The 19,968-nt window shown below is 35.5% G+C and overlaps 2 protein-coding genes across 2 annotated transcripts in view; one reads left to right on the top strand and one right to left on the bottom strand.

The window, feature by feature from the left end:
- The first annotated feature begins 2,315 nt into the window (after window positions 1-2,315).
- On the top strand, window positions 2,316-16,616 carry LOC106879673 (chymotrypsin-1). Its single transcript, XM_014929346.3, has 6 exons — window positions 2,316-2,390; window positions 8,298-8,451; window positions 9,709-9,833; window positions 11,680-11,811; window positions 13,039-13,181; window positions 16,162-16,616. The coding sequence occupies exons 1-6, from the start codon at window positions 2,342-2,344 to the stop codon at window positions 16,324-16,326; spliced, it is 768 nt and encodes a 255-aa protein (XP_014784832.1). The 5' UTR covers window positions 2,316-2,341; the 3' UTR covers window positions 16,327-16,616.
- A 138-nt stretch (window positions 16,617-16,754) lies between these two features.
- Window positions 16,755-19,968, bottom strand: part of LOC106882779 (snRNA-activating protein complex subunit 1) — a 20,755-nt gene continuing 17,541 nt past the window's right edge. The window contains exon 5 of the mRNA XM_052977229.2: window positions 16,755-16,853. Coding sequence (XP_052833189.2) covers window positions 16,755-16,853 — 99 coding nt within the window. The remainder of the gene's footprint in view (window positions 16,854-19,968) is intronic.

Below are 19,968 nucleotides of genomic sequence, written 5' to 3'. Positions count from 1 at the left end.
AATAATAATCCTTCCTACTATAGGCACAAATCCTGAAATTTGGGGTAGGAAACTAATCGATTACATCGACCCTAGTGTTCCACTGGTGCTTAATTTATCGTCCTCGACAGGATGAAAGGCAAAAACAACCTTGGCGGAATTTGAACTCAGAAAGTAGCGGCAGACGAATTACTGCTAAGTATTTCTCCCGGCGTCCTAACGATACTGCCAGCTCGCCGCCTTAATAATAATAATAATGATTTCATTTATATGCCACCATGCGAAGGATGAGGGGACAATGCAAAAACAGACATAAAGTGTGGTGGGGTTTACATATAATGGAAGGATAAAATAAAAAGTATACACGGTATACATTAGTATACATAGTATTTGACACATAGTCTATGACACTAGAAAAAGAGGTAAAAAAAGGATCGTTACGGGGGATCTCATGAAATAAGACTTGCATATAGTTCTACCGATTACATTGGGGCTATTTTTCAAAATGCCTCAGCTCCGGCGCGCAAAATTCCGGAAACAATTCTGCAGAGAATAATTCACTGCAGTATATTTTAATCGGTAGAACTATATACAAGTCTTATTTCATGAAGACAATTCGTGTATAGTTCTGCAAATTATATTGATTCTAGAACGACTGTGCTGATGAGAACACGGATGTTGTTACGTAAGTAAAACGTTAATGTCGAAAGCGGTACACAATTAATTCTTTATTCTATGTTTCTCATTTTGTCCTACCCGCTTATGTTCTAGTGTTTGCTGATTTTTTTTTTCTGGAGAACATGATTTTTCTTTTGTGGTTGGGTCGTTGATGATTTCTTTCTAGCATATCGGATGTCCACTTAGTGGTCATCCCTTCTTATACACAAGTAATACAATTTTTCTGAATTTTCAGATTTTTTTTTATATGCTAGGCCACTTGGTTTTAAATTGAATTAATATTCAATTTATCACCCTATTTTCTGAATTTTCAGATTTTTTTTTATATGCTAGGCCACTTGGTTTTAAATTGAATTAATATTCAATTTATCACCCTATTCATAATTTAAATAGTTATATTCTCCAGTCGGCAACAATAATATTGGTTGCCGAACGAGGCTAGCAGAACCGTTAGCACGCCAGGCAAAATACTTAGCAGCATTTCGTCCGTCATTCCGTCGTGAGGTCAACTCTGCTTTTCATCCTTTCAGAATCAAGATAAACACCAGTTGAGCACTGGGGTCGATGTAATTAATTTACCCGCTTCCGCTTCAGAACATAAAACCTTATGATATATAAAAAAAAAAAACGTTTATTAATGGCTTCTCCAAAATATCAGCCATTCATAAATTTTTGTATCATTTCCAAGTTATTTATTTATTTACATTGCTTTAATCTTGTCGGCGGTTGTTCTTGATGTTGCTGTCGTTAACAATGTTGTTTAACCTCATGTTAGATCTAATCCAGTAGATTCATAACCCAAGGCCTTTCGGTCCTCGGCATGTCGCCTTTTCTATTTATACCACACGCTTATATTATCTCTAATGCTTTCTTGTATATTGAATGCCGTATTCTCATTGAATCTATTCAAGATATACAAAATAGATTTAATGAAAGGCATACATTTTGTTTAAGCTTGTCTCTAAGTTTAGTGTTTGTTTGTCGTCTGGTTTTACACACACACACACACATATAATATACGCGTGTTTATTTTTTTGTATTGGAACTCAGCAAAACAAAACCTCCGCCGCCGCCGTCGCTGCCCCCCCCCGCCACTCTTTCTTTTTCGTGATTGAAAATAGCATCAAAATTCTTGAAGACCAGAAACGTTTAGAAAACAGCTGTTTCGAGTCGATATTTCCGCGCCAATCGATCTTCACGATTCTGTCTATATCTTAGTGTCGCTGTCTGTCTGTCTCTCTCTATCTCTCACTGTATCTTCCCCCACCTCCTCTCTCTCTCTCAATCTATTTATTTCGCCTGTTCTCTTTCTCTGTCTCTCAATATCTCTCTCTCTCTCTCTCTCTTTCCCTCTCTCTACTCAATCTGTCTATTTATTTATCTATCTATATGTGTGTGAGTGTGTATAAACATATATATTTGTATATGTATGCGTGTGTGTGTGTGTGTGTGTGTGTGTGTGTATGTGTGTGTGTGTGTGTGTGTGTGTGTGTATACCTTGCCTCCACCCTTTCCCTCATTCCTGCCCTCCCTCTCACTCACTATCTCTCTCTCTCTCACTTTCTCTCATTATCGTCCTCTCTCTCATGTCCTCACAGCCCTTACTTCTTCTGCGCAAGCCGTGCCTTATATAAGCGCTTCAACTCGGCCCATACAATGCTCTGCTATCACTCAACCTAACAATATGCTCCGTCTTATCTGCTTGTCAATCCTTGCTTTTGTGGCTTTCGCAGGTAATATAATTATAACTTTTATTATCTTACATTCTTTTTATTTGTTTCACTCATTAGACTGTGGCCATTCTGGAGCCCCCCAGAACTTACGTTTCGTTTTAAGTCTGGTATTTATTCTATTGGCTCCTTTTGCCGAACGACTAAGTTACAGGGATGTAACAAGCCAACACCGATTGTCAAGCGGTGGGTAGGAAAGTACGCAACGATACGCGCGCACGCACACACACACACGTATATGTATATTCTTTTATTCTTTTACTTGTTTCAGTCATTAGACTGAGGCCATACTGGAGCACCGCCTTAAAGGGTTTTAGTCGAAGAAATCGACCTCAGGACTTCTTCTTTGTAAGCCTAGTATCGGGCTCTTTTGCCGAACCGCTATACATAAGTTGACTCTTATACACATGTTTTGAAATACATCTTGGAGAAAAAAATTCACCGTGGAGAAACTTTTAGAACACCTTATATATATATATATATATATATATATATATATATATATATATATATATATATAAATAATAACAATAAATGGAGCAAAACGCATATAAATAAAAGTTCCTTTAATTCCTACACATGTTTCAAAATATATGCGTTTTGCTCCATTTATTGTTATTATTCATATCTTCTCAAAATGTATCAGTTCAACTTGGTATCTCTACCTATAAAACGGCTGTGATATCCTGGTTTTTTGTGTAATTTTTGCTACCCATGGTAACTATTAACATATTTACATTGTCAAAGGTTTTTTTTAAACTGAGATAATATTAATACATACATAAACTAATATATATATATATATATATATATATATATATATATATATATATATATATATATATATATATAAGGGCTTTGCTCAAAATGTAAAACTACCTTTCTTTCCTTCCTTGATCGTCTGCTAACACTTTGCATGTACCACGTCCTCACGTTATTGTTTCTTTTTTCTTGTTCTGTGTTCTTCATTTTTTTATTTACTATATATATATATATATATATATATATATATATATATATATATATATATATGTATGTATATATATATCGTTAGTAGCTCATATATCCGAAACAAGAAGCACATTCTAAAACATTAGAGTAGTAATATATTTTGGGGGAAGTTGATTGCTATTGATTTCCCAAATGGCCTCTGGCCATTTCACTCTAGCAAGTCGCCTATGTGGCTAAGCGCTTTATAGGTGCGAAATCAATGGTCACTCGCTGACCAGCCATGACAATCACCTTCCTAATATATACCGGAAGATAATATTTATTCCCGCTTAAACGTGGATGTTCTGTCAGAACAAATTTTACTACGGTAGATACTATGAGAGAAACTCACAACTATATTTCCTAATATATATATATATATATATATGTATATATATATATATATATATATATATATATATATATATAAAATTTATTAATAAGAGTAGAAATTGATATTGATCAATTAAAACGAGTGGTCTAGCATATTAAAAAAATCCGAAGATTAAGATTATATTACATACAAAAATAAGAGGAATGACCAGCAAAAGTGGACTCCTATATGCTAGAAATAGATGCCGAATCATCTAACCACGAAAAATATGTTCTCAGTAAAAATTTAGCGACACAACAGACTATAAAAGGGCAAGACAAATGAAAAAATACTAAATAAAAAAAACGATTAACCTACGTACCATGGTTTCACCTGTTAAAATTTACATAAGTAAATATCTGCAGGATCATCAGAGTAGTCCGTCGATTTATAAAATATAATTTCCAGAACTATACACATGACGTCCACCCGAAAGGGAGCACGTGTAGAGTTCTACAAATTACATTCAGTGTATCCTTTCAAATGTCCTCAATATTTTATAATAGCACACTCACTGCATTCTTCAAGCTCTGTCAAGTGGATCCATTCGCTCAAACCTTACTGTATCCACAGATTCCATCGTACTACACTTGGAATGGAAAACAATGGACTCCAAGGAAAGCAGTTCAAAATGTTCATTGATATCCTGGCATTAAGTTTCACACTTGCCTTGGCCGAGTATACACAGTACATCCCACTCAACAAGAGTGCTTCTACCTCCGTCTACTACTGCATGAGGTCAGAGGCCCCACATCTTTCCAGGCCCTAAAAACCTTTCATGGACATGTCTGCACAACATACAGAGAAGTCTGCTATCGACAAGGACTGTTGGAAGATGGTGCACAATGGGATGCAACTTTGGGAGAGGCTGCTTTATCAGAATCACCTAAAAGTTTCAGGGCACTGTTTGCAGTATTACTACAGACATGCGAATTGTGTGATCCTGCAACTCTATGGCTCAAGTACAGGGACAACCTGGCTGAAGACTTTCACTGGCAAGCTCAACGGCTCTATCCTGACATGGAGGGTATCAGCAATGAAGTCTATAACAAAACTCTCATTGACATTGAAGACAGAATTGCTACACTGGGTGGTAATGAATTGCCCACATATGGCCTGCCACAGACATTCAGGTCAGGGTCAAATAGCCTTCCCACTGCTGTCATTCGTGAAACATCTTACGACACTCAAGCGCTTTCAAACTACATTGCTGAAAACAAGCATAAATTATTTCCAGACTAGCTGCAGGCCTACACAACTATTATTAACAGTGGACGCTAACGTGAGGGACGAATCTTCTTCCTTGATGCTCCTGGGGGGACAGGAAAAACATTTATAACAAAGCTTCTCCTTGCACAAGTTAGGCAGCATCAAGACATTGCAGTAGCTGTGGCTTCCTCTGCGATTGTAGCTACGTTGTTACCCGGTGGCAGGACAGCACACTCGACTTTCAAACTCCCTCTCAATTTAGCAGCATCCGACATGCCTTCATGCAACATCACCAAAAGCTCAGATCAAGGGCAGGTACTTCAAATGTGTCATCTAATTGTCTGGGAAAATATAACAGAAAAGTCTCATTCTTCAATTGCCTGCAACAAGGGCAACGCCGGGTATCTCTGCTAGTATATATATATATATATATATATATATAATACATACATACATACATACATACACACACACACATATATATATATATATATATATATATATATATATATATATATATATATATAATAAAGGTGATGATTTTTTGAATTAGCTTACCAATTTTTTTTTTTTTTGGTAGTTAATTTATAATATATATATATATATATATATATATATATATATATGTATATATATATATATATATACACGAGAGCGTGCTAAAAAGTTCCTGGCTGGAGGCCCAAATTTCCGAGTTCTTTCACGGGGTTACGATGTATAATAGTGGCACTCTATACATGCGTATCCTCTCACGGAGACGGGTGGTGTCTAGTTCCATTGTTATGTGTCGGCACCGATTTCACTGGGGAGCCACAGACAATAATTAAATTGTCTACGGCGAAACTTTATGGTATGGAATTAAGTGCTTTGTTCATTTCTTTTCATTTGTCTACCTTGTAAACATCTAGCGTTTTGCTAATTTGAGAACACATTTTTCGTGGTTGGACGGTTTAACTTATATTTTTAGCATACACGGAATCCACTTAGTGGTCTCTCCACTTATTTATATTTAAATACTAGCAGCTAAGCCCGGTTTCACCCGGTCAGATAACGACGCGAAGAGAGAAACGAAGACATAAAAAAGAGGAAGAAGTGGATACGAAGTGGTGTTTGGGCGATTGATCTTGGTAGAAAAAAAAAGAATGTCATGGTGAGTTAGTAAGGAGAGCAAAGCAAGACTGGACTTACATGGGCTGGCAGGACGATGAAAATATTGCGGAGTTGAAATTGGAGCAGTTGAAGTTGCCGTTGTTATCATTGGAGTGCCTCTTGGTAGACAACATTCTTCATCCTTCCCTCGGATGCAAAAATAGAAAGACCATGGGGACAGCCAACGTACAGTTGTGCGTGTGACAATACTTGCTCTGTCAGATTCAAACCAACCGCTTGCACTGATTGTCCCTGCGCCTTGTTGATTGTCATGGGAAAGCAGAGTTTGATGGGAAATTGCATGTTTAAACTTGTAGGTCGTATCGGAGTGGGTAAGGGACATGGGAGTTATAAGTGTGTCTTAGCCAGCGGCCGGTTCATTCAAGATTGTTGCCGTCAGAACTCGGGAGCACAATTTTTTGATAATCATCCGCGTACCATTGCACATTATTGGAGCATCTAAATTCCTTAGCAGCATGATTGGCGCGCCAACTTTCAGATGCAGTTCGTGAGCTGGTAGTTCTGCGGGTGCCCCCTTTTGTCAGATTTATCATGGGCCGGCCGGTCTATCTCAGATACATTAGAAGCTGGATTAAATTTTTCATCAACACAGGGGAGCCGAAATAAATTTTTTCAATGTCCAAGGGAAGCCAAATCGCGAAAACGGTTGGGAAACGCTGATCTATAACGATGGTTTTTATTTAGGCACATCGTAAAAGTAATTATAATGAATTGCTTAATATAAAGAAAAGTATGTTTTTTCAAGTAAATACAGTTAGAAAAAATATTTACCATTTTAAGTCATCACTAAAAACAAAGCTCATCAATTTTTTAATGAAATAATAATTTTATTCTTTTATTGTAAGTTGTAAATTTTGCCCGAGAAACAAAGCAAATACTCACCAAATGCATTGTTAAAAATCTGCAACTCGATAGCAAATATCTCCAAATTGATTAGAAATGCATAAATTTAATAATAACAGTGTTTTTGAGATTCCGGTTCGAATGACATGAGTGTTTTTGTTTCAATTTTGACACATAATACTTAAATAGTGGAGGAGATATGATGTTGCTGTGGGTTGGAAGTATGCAAGAAGTTAAAAAAAATTTTTTGACTAAAACACAACCGGGACCCTAAATAAGGCTTGTGTAAAATTTGAATGAAATTGGTTGTGTAGTTCTGGAATTTTAGGGATTCCCACACACACATACATACATTCTCAATTTTATATATATAGAGATAATTTACAGTCCTCGAACGTTCTTTTTTTTTTTTTCGTACGTTGACCGCATGTTTAATAATATTAATTTATACCCTTATTATATATATGTGTGTATATATATATATATATATATATATATATATATATATATATGTATATGTATTATGTAGATGCATACATACATATGTATATATATATATACATATATATATATATGTATTATGTAGATGCATACATACATATGTATATATATATATACATATATATATATATACATATATATATATATATATATATATATATATATATATATATAATTTTTCATAGAAAACCATGTAATCGTTACCAATATAACGAGATTTCACCGCAAAAAAGTCTAAATTAGACTCCTTAGGGATCGTTCTCCTTGTTTATATATCCAAAGTTTTAAATTTAAATTTAAGAGAGAGATTTGACGCTAATATCCATTATTAATGTAATTTATTCCTATGTCAACATTTCTGTATAAAGCTATATTTGACCGTCAAATTTAAGTCAAACATATAAGTTGCCTTACACGTCTTCAGGGAATACATTTGAGAACAAACAAAAATCAAACAAAAGTCAAAAATAGGAGATCAATACCACATTTCTAGGTTTCGTCCATATTTAAATTTGTTGTTAAATGACTCCGTTATATATATATATATATATATATATATATATATATATATATATATATGACTCCGTTATATATATATATATATATATATATATATATATATATATATATATATATATATATATATATATATATATATATATATATATATAACGTTTTTAATACAACAGATCTATTAAGAATTTATTCTTTGAAATAAAAGTTAAAAGACCTTGACTTTTAATGGTGTATAACATTTAGCGTTAGATAAATAGCTTGTTAATATTAATAATTAAAATATTTTTTGTCATTTCTTCTACTAACAGAGGGCCGCAAACATCACATTGTTAACGGCACATTTGGTGACATTTGTGAACTCCCACACATCGTTTTCGTTGCTATAAAGAAGGATGGCAAAGATTTCGGTTGCAGTGGTTCTCTGATCGATTCCGAGCATGTCCTCACCGCTGCTCACTGCCTGTAAGTACTCGTCTTTCTTTCCTTTTTACCAACGCGGTCCCATACATGCTCACTGTTCATCCCAGTTTGTAAGGACTGGCTGTATTCTCTCTCTCTCTCTCTCTCTCTTTCTCTCTCTCTACTTCACACTTTGTATTTCTCGGAGTACGTGGGGGTTCAACAGAGTAATAGATTCTACAGCTCAGTGGATCAAATAATGAGGAAAACTAAAAAAAAAAACATTTAAACCTCAAATGATTCGTCTTTAATGAGTGAACTCGAAGTAGATAAAGCTATATGTAATTCTTTCTACTACAGGTACAAGGCATGAAAATGGGAGGAAGAGGGCCAGTCAATTACATATACTCCATTGCTTAAGTGGTTTATATTTTATCGACCCCGTAATGATGAAAAATTCCACACAACTTCAAAGTCCTCTTGAATGCTTTGCATACCGGATCGTCACAGCAAGTTCAAGGAAATGAGAATAATCACTACCATAAAAAAAGAATGGTTCAATTAATCCTTAAACTGCACCTTACTGGGAAATTAACATGATGCTCCTCCGTAATATACATATTGTCAGGTCCCCAATAGGTGCAATTATGACGGTCAATGGAGCCATTTAATTTAAAAGTACCTTCACATGTTGGAAAGTGTGCATCTTCTATACATCTTGGCCAAGTACCACGCGCAAAATTACACTCATTGGTCCGGATCATGTACATTAAGAAAATGGACTATTCTTGGAATGTAATTTTCCAAAGACAGTGCTTCAAAATGTGAAGGGCATTTGAAATTCCTATCTCATAACTCAGAGTACAAATATTCTTCAATTCTACCAATGCATTTCTAGTACTCTTTCTTGCTTTCTGAAGCTCTTTGATATCCATGGTCTTCGAAAACGTAATTTTTGGACGTTCTGAGCGGTTCTGTCTGCTACAAACTTATCACAAATTCGGGTGATGGTAAGTTTCGTAGCAGACGGATATGTTTGAAACTCTATACGTGAGATCCGCTGATTATGTGTGTATATATATATATATATATATATATATATATATATATATATATATATATATAAATTTAATGAATGGAATGAAACGCATATTATAACTGCATACTTTTATCCCGACATATGTATTTATTTTACTAGGAGAAAATGAATACATATAATAAAATAATATGTGTGTGTGTGTGTGTGTGTGTGCATATATACATGCATACATACTCACACACACACACACACACACGTTTGTACTTTCGTCTCTGTTGCAGGGCAGGAAATGTAACCCATATCACAGTCATGTTCGGCTCCGAACACAAATATTATATGTTGCACAAATATATCGCAAAGTCCTATTTTGCTCACTTGGAGTACATAAAGAATGACGTCACAGTCCGTAAGTATTGAAACCTTGTTATTGCATATTGGGAAACGCGAGCGCAGGGTTGGACGTATAGTTGATGCGTGGTTAACAAGTCAACAGATGACTAACTAGATACGAAATCGATCCCACTGTGGGGTGCATTGGACAATTGAGTACGATGTTGTCGTTGTTCAGTAACTGGAAGATTACCGCTGCACTATTACGATAAAAAGGGTCGAGCAGAAAGCACGTGCGAAAGGCAGCCGTATATATATATATATATATTGATAAAAAAAGAGTAGGTGGCATACGAGTGGGTATATATTTATAAAAAAGAAGTTTGAAAATGCCAATATATAAAAAATGAATTTTAATTTAACATTTTGTCAGAGATATTTTTAACATGTTTCGGTTCTTGTAAAGACGAACCTTATCAAAAATACATATTTAAAAAAAGGAAATTAAATGGAGAGTTCATAATTGTTCCTTACTGGTGTCAATACTCCACGTGGGGGCATTTTTTGTTGGTTGTAGCAGTAGTAGTGACCGTGTTGGCAATGGTAAATGGCAGAAATGTACTATATATTATATTTCCATCACGATTGATCTTACCAATCGGTTTCCCGCGTGGAATACAATGGAATGTTAGGTGACAATCCGATAATATTAATTTGCGGTCATCAGATTTAGCTGATATGGAAGGGAATATGGTGACATATGTGTGTGTGTGTGTGTGTGTGTGTGTGTGTATGCGCGCGCATGTATGTATATGTATTTTATCTCTTACCTGTTTCAGTCAGTAGCCTGTGGCCATGCTGCAGCATCACTTTGAACAATATTTTTTTTTATTCCAATGAATCGACACGAGTACTTATTTCTTGTTAAGCCTGTTAATCATTGTATCGCTCTCTTTTGACAAAATGCTATGTTACAAGCACGAAAACACATCAACACAGACACAAAGATCAACACATAGATACGTACATATATATACGATGGGATTCTTTCAGTTTCCGTCTCCCAAATTCACTCAAAAAGCTTTGGTTGGCCCGAGGCTATAGTACAAGACACTCGCCCAAGGTGCCACGTAGTGGGACTGAACCTGAAACCGTGTGGTTGGGAAGCAAACTCTTACTACACAGCCATGCTTGAAAGGCTGTCATTACTTTCGAGACAGTACTTCTTGATACACCAAATATTTTGGCTGCATTCGTTACGCTAGCGCCTGCCATACGAGCACCAACAATTTGACCTCTTTGAAAGTCTGGTAGATCTGTCATTTTAATGAATTTTAATTACCTTTTTCTGATGATATCTGAAAAGAACCAGCAATTTTAGCAAAACATATTATGCAACACTAATAATAAATCAAAAAGCATAAAAATAAACAGGCTTTTGACGGTTTTATAGATATTTCAAAATTATGATGCTATGATGCTAGGTGTTTCCATTATTTTGTCCAAATCCTGTATATATATATATATGTTTTCACTGTCCATTTTTTCCTATCTTGGTTTGTGTTTGCCACCTTGGAATCCTCTGTTTAGTGGGTCGATCCACTACTCTATTCTAGAGTACGATCTGCCTTATCTTCGAAATGTCTAGTTAGAATAGAGGCAGCTGACGAAGGATTAATTCCAAGTGGCTATCTGTTTTCCTATGTGTTCGTTCCGTGGTCTGTAGTTCCTTGTTCTAACGTCCTGTACCCTGATATGCATCTATATACACATGTAGATGTAAGTATGCACATATATGTGTGTATACATGCATATATATTCTTTGTATTATATATATATATATATATATAAGAATGTTTTATATATATATAAATTATTCCTGTCGCGACTTGCTTTCAGATTCTTCTTTTATGTTCTTTTAGTCAACGACATTGCCGTCATTAACCTTGGCCAGAAAATTCCACAGGAGACGTGTCTGGAACCAATTCAACTCGCTGAAAAAGATGACGAATTCGAAGAGAAATGCATAATCGCTGGTTGGGGTAAAACATCATGTAGGTTGACATTCCTAAAGAATAAATTTAGAAGTTGATCCCACCATTCCACGTCATTAATACCTCCCCCATCATTCTCTTTTCTTCTGATCCATTCACTGTCTTCCATTCTGTTTGTCGTTAATCCAGCACATTTAAATTGATTAACTATATACACATTGATTATGTATCTATATACGGAGTGTTGTTAAACATCTTTGAAACAGCTGTAGAAGATAGTTCAACCGTGAATCTCATAAAATTTGTCCTTTTTTTCTGCTGTTTGCTATGATGTATAAGTAGGGCAGCTGAATCGTTAGCACACCGGACAAAATGTTTAGCGGCATTTTGTCCGTCCTTACATTTTGAATTCAAGTTTCTCCGAGATTGACATTGCCTTTCATATTTTGGGGTCGATTGAATAAGTACTGGTTGGCCATTGGTGTAGATGTAATCGACTTACCACTCCCCTCAAAAGCTGCTGGCCCTGTACCAAAATTTATTATTGTTATTATTATTATATTCGTCCGACTTCATGATCTGAGTTCAAATTCCGCCGAGATCGACTTTACCTTTAACCCTTTCGAAGTTGATAAAATAAGTACCAGTTGAGTATTTGAGTATTGGGGTCGATGTTTACGACTATACCCCTCTCCTAAATTTCAGGCCTTGTGCATTTAGTAGAAAGTATTATTATTATTATTATTATTATTATTATTATTATTATTATTATTAAGAAGGCGGATTGGCAGACTCATTAGCATGCCCAGCAAAATGCTGCTAAGCATTTTGTCTGTCTTTACGTTCTGAATTCAAATTATATTGCGGCAGGCTTAGCCTTTCATCCTTTCAAGGTGATAAAATAAGTACCAGCTGGGCGCTGGGATCGATGTAATCGAATTGCCCCTCCCCCAAAATTTCAGACATCGTGCCTATAACAGAAAGGATTATTTATTTATTTATTCATTTATTTATTTATTTATTTAGTCATTTTATGATTTTCTTTGCTTCATTTGTTTTGTATTCATTTTTGCTTTTCAGTTTTTATCTTCATATACACACACACATAAACGCATACATACATACATACATACATACGTACGTACATACGTACATACGTACGTACGTACGTACGTACGTACGTACGAAGTGCATACATACCTACGCCCACATACGCACATGCAGACGCATAAAAAACACACACACGCACAAACGTATGTTTACTGACACACTCTCCTTGTATTTCAGGGGAGTCTGCACCAACAATATTCCTGTTAAAGGGTGAGGTACCCATAATACCGAAGAAAGTGTGCTCAACCGTAGCTAACGGCCTACAAGATCAGCATATATGTGCTGGTAACCAGCTACGTAATGGAACTACAACTTGCAAGGTAAATAATATCTTTTGTTTTATTCTGCGGCACATGGGCCAACTGTCTCGTTTCCATACGTACGTGCATCTTATATGCTATCAAAAATAGTATATACATATACACAGAGACATGTGAACCCGTTATTATTTCCTTTAGCATATATTTTCTTCCCCTCTTTGTTCTAATCTGTTTTTGATTGTCTGTTCCTTAGCATACAAACATACATACATACATACATACATACATACATACAGGATGGCTGCCACCTCATTATCGAGTATGGCCATTGCACGAAGCTTAACTCAACGGTGCTGTGATCGAATGTGACTTTTTATCCCAGCCAAAGATCTACAATGTCTTGCACAGAGTTGGCATCCAAAACCTTACCTGACAATAGCTGGCTGTTGTTGTAACTGGGCTCCATGTACCATTGCGTGTCGTTTAAGTCCTCTTGCTGAATCACACTCCCTTCCACATGCCCGACAGACAGGATTAGTATGGTGTGTAGCATCATCTCCAGCGGCCTGGTGGTCAATCATCGGTCTTGCTTTATGACTCCGAAGATGACTCATGATTCCAGCTTTACTGAGTCAGACACTGCATGTCAGTGTCATAGGAAGACCCTTACTATCTGGAAGTGCAACAACAATGCCCTTCCTGACATCCCCCCTTAATTTCTCATGTGCAATTCGTGATTTTTCATACATACATACATACATACATATTCGAAGCGACAAGTCACGTATTTGGCGTGGGAGACTATTTATTGAAAATACGATGAATCCTATCTCCAGCTTTGGAGCCACAACTATCAGCCTTGTTAAATAACTGTTTAATCTTCAGATAAATTACCTGAGAGAGCCTTTCAGTCACAATTGTAATGATTTTTGACTGAAACTTGAATTTAGCATGCAAAGAGTTACTACAAACAACATGGCTGGACACATCAACAACACAATCGAGGAACAGAACGAAAACAACAGCTCAACAGGCAAACAAACTCTTTCTAGCTGTAGTTATAAAAGAAACCGTAACTACAAAACTCATTTCTCTTGGAGTTATGAATTGAATAATGATCTATTTAACTGCAACGAAAAAGCAAACTAAAACCCCGCTGTTGGCTATATGAATCGATTGGGACGATCTGCATTCAGAATTAAATCTATCCTCTGAACACGAATGTGTGTGACTAGAAAAATACAAAAGAAAGAGGACAGATATGGACCATTGAAAAGGATTTTGCAAATCCAGAACCCAAGATACACTTTCAGCTTTTTACCTATAATTATTGGAGCAACAGGATACATACCAACCTGTCTGAAGCAAAGTATGGCTGAATTTGGGATCTTGGGGAAAAATGCAATTCCTTAATTCATACGCTACAAATGATCACGATATCTGGGACAATAAAAATCAGTAAAACCTTCTTAAGATTTAAAGAATGATGGTTAAAACAAGATACTTTCCTTCATAACCTTGCTACCAAGTCAGTGGTTGGTCAAAATTTAATCTAGAATTAAAATTAAAAGAAAGGAACGTACGTACATACACACATACATACATACATACATACATACATACATACATGATGGCCGTCCACTCGTGACCGAGGAAAACCATTGCCGACATTCAGGAACATTGTGCGCTCTAGGACTAACTTATATTTTGTATTTTCGGCCCCGTTGGTGGCTAATGAACCCTGCTCTTGACAAGCATACACGACTGCAAACATTGCAGACCAAGCTTTTCCCATTCACCATACGAGCTGTGCGCTTTCGCGCAGCTCGCTTAAGTTCTTCATGCTGGATACGTGCTCTCTCAAAAGTGTCGATCCCCTCCTTAACCTGCTTCCTCCATCCGTGGCGATGACAGGCATTGTTCTCCCAGTCAGTGTCCTGCATATCACAGGCCTTTAATGAGGACTTGACACAGTCCTTAAATCGCAGCCTTGGTTTCTGCCGGAGTCTCCTTCCATTCACAAGTTCTCCATATGGCATCTGCTTAGGAATCCTGCTATCCTGCATTCTAATAAGGTGTCCAGTCCAACGTAACCGGTGCTTGTGCACCATCACCTCAATACTCAAGATATCAACTGTCCTCAGGATCTGTGTGTCTGGAATTTTTTAGGTCCAGCCAACATTGAGAATGTGCCTGAGACATCTCTGATGAAAGCGTTCAAGGACCTTTACCTGACGTTTGTACAGAGTCCATGTCTCACATGAGTAAAGGAGCGATGTCAGTACACATGCACGGTACACAGCAACATACATACATATATACATACATACATACTTGCATGCATACATACATACATACATACATACATACATACATACATACATACATGGTGGCTGTCAACTCGTAGACGAGTTTGACCATCACTAGCAAATTATCTTATGCTAGATGTTAAAAAGAATGGTTGTCAGCAAAACCAGTGCCGAAATGCGCCGTCAATAACAGCTTGCACAACACCACTAAGAGTGTCAACTACAAAACCGAATTGTCCAGAAAGAAACAAGCAAGAACAAAATCTATGAATTCACAATGAGGAGGGAAGAGATTTATTTCGGAATTTCCTTTTCCTAGAGAGAGATATCTAAGCAAAACTAGGGAGCTCTCACTCTCAGTTGTTCAAGAACCATTGACCATACTGATTTCATCCATCCTTTGACAGGTTTTGCATTTCGTTGTACGAACATCCAACGAAAGTCAGCCTCCTTACCAAGCAAACGTGGTAGCTTGCTAGCTTAGACGCCGAAGGCCTGACCATGTGACAGGTTTACCAGGTTATATGTTGCCAGTTGTACTAAGAATAATCTGATACGTACATACTCCTCAAATGTTATTTAATCAAAACAAATCTCCTCTTGACTATCACGTTAATCTTACCAACTGTTATTTAATTTTCTCTAATCTATCATCTTAATTTGTCATGTGATTTTACTAAAATGATTACATTATCTAACCTGATCTTCTCTAATCTTTTCTTCTCTTCTAGGGTGACTCGGGAGGCCCGTTGACCTGTCGCCGTAAAAGCGACAGGAAACTCGTTCTGGTTGGCGTTGTCTCATACGGCGATAAATGCGACAACGGAATGTCAGTCTTCGCGAAAGCCTCTTATTTCGCCGAATGGATTAAAGTTCACACAGAAAAGCAAGAATAACCCTGGAATACTTGGAGATACAGCTACCAGAAGAAATGCATTCGGATCAATGGATGATCGAGTATTAAGATCAACAAGAACTGCTGCATCTCAATTGCTATGAACATGGAAAATCAGAAAAAAAATTTCGTCACAAGGGTAATTGTCAGTGGTGTATATATAAATGTATGTAAATATGTATGTATATATATATATGCGCACAGTCTGTTATATATATTCCTCTATGTATACAACGCATGTGAATGTACACCGATTAATTAAAACAGAAAAATATCTATTTTACAATTTTCGATTAATTTTCTTGTTGTTTTTCAACAACATGAACAACAACCACAATAACATCAACGATTACAATAACAACGACAGAATAATATCAACAACAACCACAATTAAAGAGCCATGTATGTATCATACTCAAGGCAAATACATCACGGAAAGCCAAATTTTAGTATATGTACTGTCGAAGCAGGTACACCGAAAGCCAAATTAGCAGCAGGATTTCTCCGGAGATATCCCTTATTGACGTGCTGTGTTAAATAATATAAGACTATTTCAATAGCAGGTGAAAATGGCCCGGCCCCGGTGGCAAGAATATTAGATACGCATCTCTGCATTTTGGGACATCATCAGTAGCATGTACTCAAAAGCGACTGAAAAATTAGCTGCCAATCTGAATAAAAATTCGCTATGTGCCACAGAAGCAGTATTATTTTAATGCAGCAAAATGTATACCATGTTCAAAACAATTACCTCAAAGAAAACTGTGTTATTCTTCAGAAAGAAATGCGCATCCACCATTTCCACCACCGATGCTGGACGAGTTTCGACTGCTACTGGTATATTTTGTGTTTTTAACACAGTGCGTCCCGAAGAGATATTATGTCCTGACGGGCACAGCAGTTAACTTGGCTTTCCATGATGTATTTACATTAAGTATGATAGGCAGATTGCTATATTTTAATCAAATATTGCTTTTGTTGCTGCTAGAAAACCACTACAATAACACCAACAACATCAACAATAATGGTATCAGACAAAATAAACAACAAAAAACAACAGCAACAACAGACAAGCTACAACAACAGCAGCAACATCATCAATATCAACAGCGACAGCATCAAGAACAACAATAATATTCATATGCCAGCTATAAATAGCTAAATCTTGTTCGAAAATCACGCATCTTAGTTTCATAAGCACAAAAGGATACATTGGATAATGTACTGTTTAGGTGTACAGTAAACGAGAAACAGACGAGGTGGCCATGGTTAGAAAGCCTGTTGCTCAAGGCTGATGTAGCCTAAACAACAACAACAACAGCAGCAACAATAATAATTATATCAAAAACGTGCTCATGAGAGAGCCTCTACATGGTTGTTCGACCTGCTAGAAATAGCAGTCGTTGATATTAATTAATAAATGACAAAGGAACGGGCGTCACGTAATCATCTTCTAATTAACTTACAGCTGTTTCTGCCATTTAATAGCTCCGAGAAAGCTATAGGATGTTGTACAATACGTTGGTTCTTATAGCGGAAACAACAGTGAGATAATGACGTTGATTATGTAACACTTTCCCATCGTCATTTATTAATCAATGATGCACTTTCTATACCAGCGTAACAATTTACAATGTAGCAGATATATATATATGTGTATATGAATATATTCTTTTACTTGCTTTAGTCATTTGACTGCGGTCCTACTGAAGCACCGCCTTAATATGTGTGTGTGTTTTAAAAACTGTTTATCTGGTTATTGCAAGTCTAAGCGAAATCATAAGATAGATAGATAGATAGATAGATAGATAGATAGATAGATAGATAGATAGATAGGGATATGTGTGTGTGTCCAAAGAATTTTCATAGGCGGAGGAAAGGCGCACTCGTAGATTACGAGGTAATATGCAATATCAATTTAGCTTCGTAACAATCAATTTTTGTTATCAGTGTCGTACAAAACTAAAAGTCTTCCCAGACTGGAAAAATATTTTAATACTCATCAGGCTTAGCTGATAAAAAAAATATAACTGTGTTTCTTTTATTCTGAAGGTTTGAAACACCACAACCAATTGACAAGTCATACAGATACTACCATAATAATAAGAATAATAATTCTTTCTACTGGAAGCACAAGGCCTCGAATTTGGGGGAAGGGATTAAGTCGATTACATCGCCCCTTGTGATGCATGCGCCTGGTGTACCCTTGTCAGACGGGTAGTCATGATGGGTATAATGGGCTTCGTATATTTTACCCCAGTGTCACTTTGATGGCATGCACTGCTCTCTCACTCAATAATAATAATAATATGTAAACGCTATAAAATCAGCACCCCTGCTTACTGGTATGAACACCATACTGAGCCAGTCGTTGAAGGTAAAAATATCACTATCGTCTGGGACTTTCCAGTCAACACTGACAGAACAATCCAGGTTAATCGACCAGACATAGTTACTAAAGACAGAATAAAACACTTGTAAGTGTTTCCGCTGATAAAAATATATATGTGAAGGAATTTGACAAACTAAGTAAATATAAGGACCTGGAAATTGAAATGCAAAAGATGTGGCATCTTAAAGCAAGAACTTTTCCTGTTATTATAGGCGGTACCCTAGGTATGATTTAAAAAAATGGGATGTCAGAAACATCTAGATAGGATCCCAAGAGAACCATGTCTCAGAGAAATCCAATAGATTGTACTAACAAGTACTGCCCACATCCTTAGAAAACCCCATCCATTTAAATGTCTGTGTTGTATTACATGAAGATATTTCTCTACTTCCCTTCCCCAAGCTTTCAGTCATACTGGAACATCTATCCTTCACTCGCCCTAGGGCACTGGGTATGTCTCGGCAAGTGACTGTAAGAAACATGCAGATTAAAAGTAAAAGAGAAGAAGAATACAGTACCAGACACTGGCGCTCATGGCTTCTGATTTTAATATATAATATATATATATATATATATATATATATATATATATATATATATATATAATATATATATATATCATATACATATCTATATACATATATATATACATATCTATATACATATATATATAAAGGCTATATACATATATATATAAAGGTATATATATATACATATATATAGGTATATATATATACATATATATAGGTATATATATATATACATATATATAGGTATATATATATACATATATATAGGTATATATATATACATATATATAGGTATATATATAATATATATAGTATATATAGTATATATATAGGTATATATATATACATATATAGGTATATATATACATATATATAGGTATATATATATATATATAGGTATATATATACATATATAGGTATATATATACATATATATAGGTATATATATACATATATATAGGTATATATATACATATATATAGGTATATATATACATATATATAGGTATATATATACATATATATAGGTATATATATACATATATATAGGTATATATATACATATATATAGGTATATATATACATATATATAGGTATATATATACATTATATATAGGTATATATATACATATATATAGGTATATATATACATATATATAGGTATATATATACATATATATAGGTATATATATACATATATATAGGTATATAATATACATATA

This window comes from Octopus bimaculoides, chromosome 27 (assembly GCF_046866305.1).
Source record: "Octopus bimaculoides isolate indiv1 chromosome 27, ASM4686630v1, whole genome shotgun sequence".
Taxonomy (NCBI): Eukaryota; Metazoa; Mollusca; class Cephalopoda; order Octopoda; family Octopodidae; genus Octopus; species Octopus bimaculoides.
Note: the sequence above shows the minus strand (reverse complement) of the source record. Positions and strands in the feature narration are given on the sequence as shown.

Bases quoted from the DNA above. Each gene is read 5' to 3' on its own strand.
- LOC106879673 (XM_014929346.3), top strand. From the start codon at position 2,342: ATGCTCCGTCTTATCTGCTTGTCAATCCTTGCTTTTGTGGCTTTCGCA. The intron at 8,452-9,708 runs GTAAGTACTCGT...TCTCTGTTGCAG, and splicing joins CTCACCGCTGCTCACTGCCT to GGCAGGAAATGTAACCCATA. The intron at 13,182-16,161 runs GTAAATAATATC...CTTCTCTTCTAG, and splicing joins ATGGAACTACAACTTGCAAG to GGTGACTCGGGAGGCCCGTT.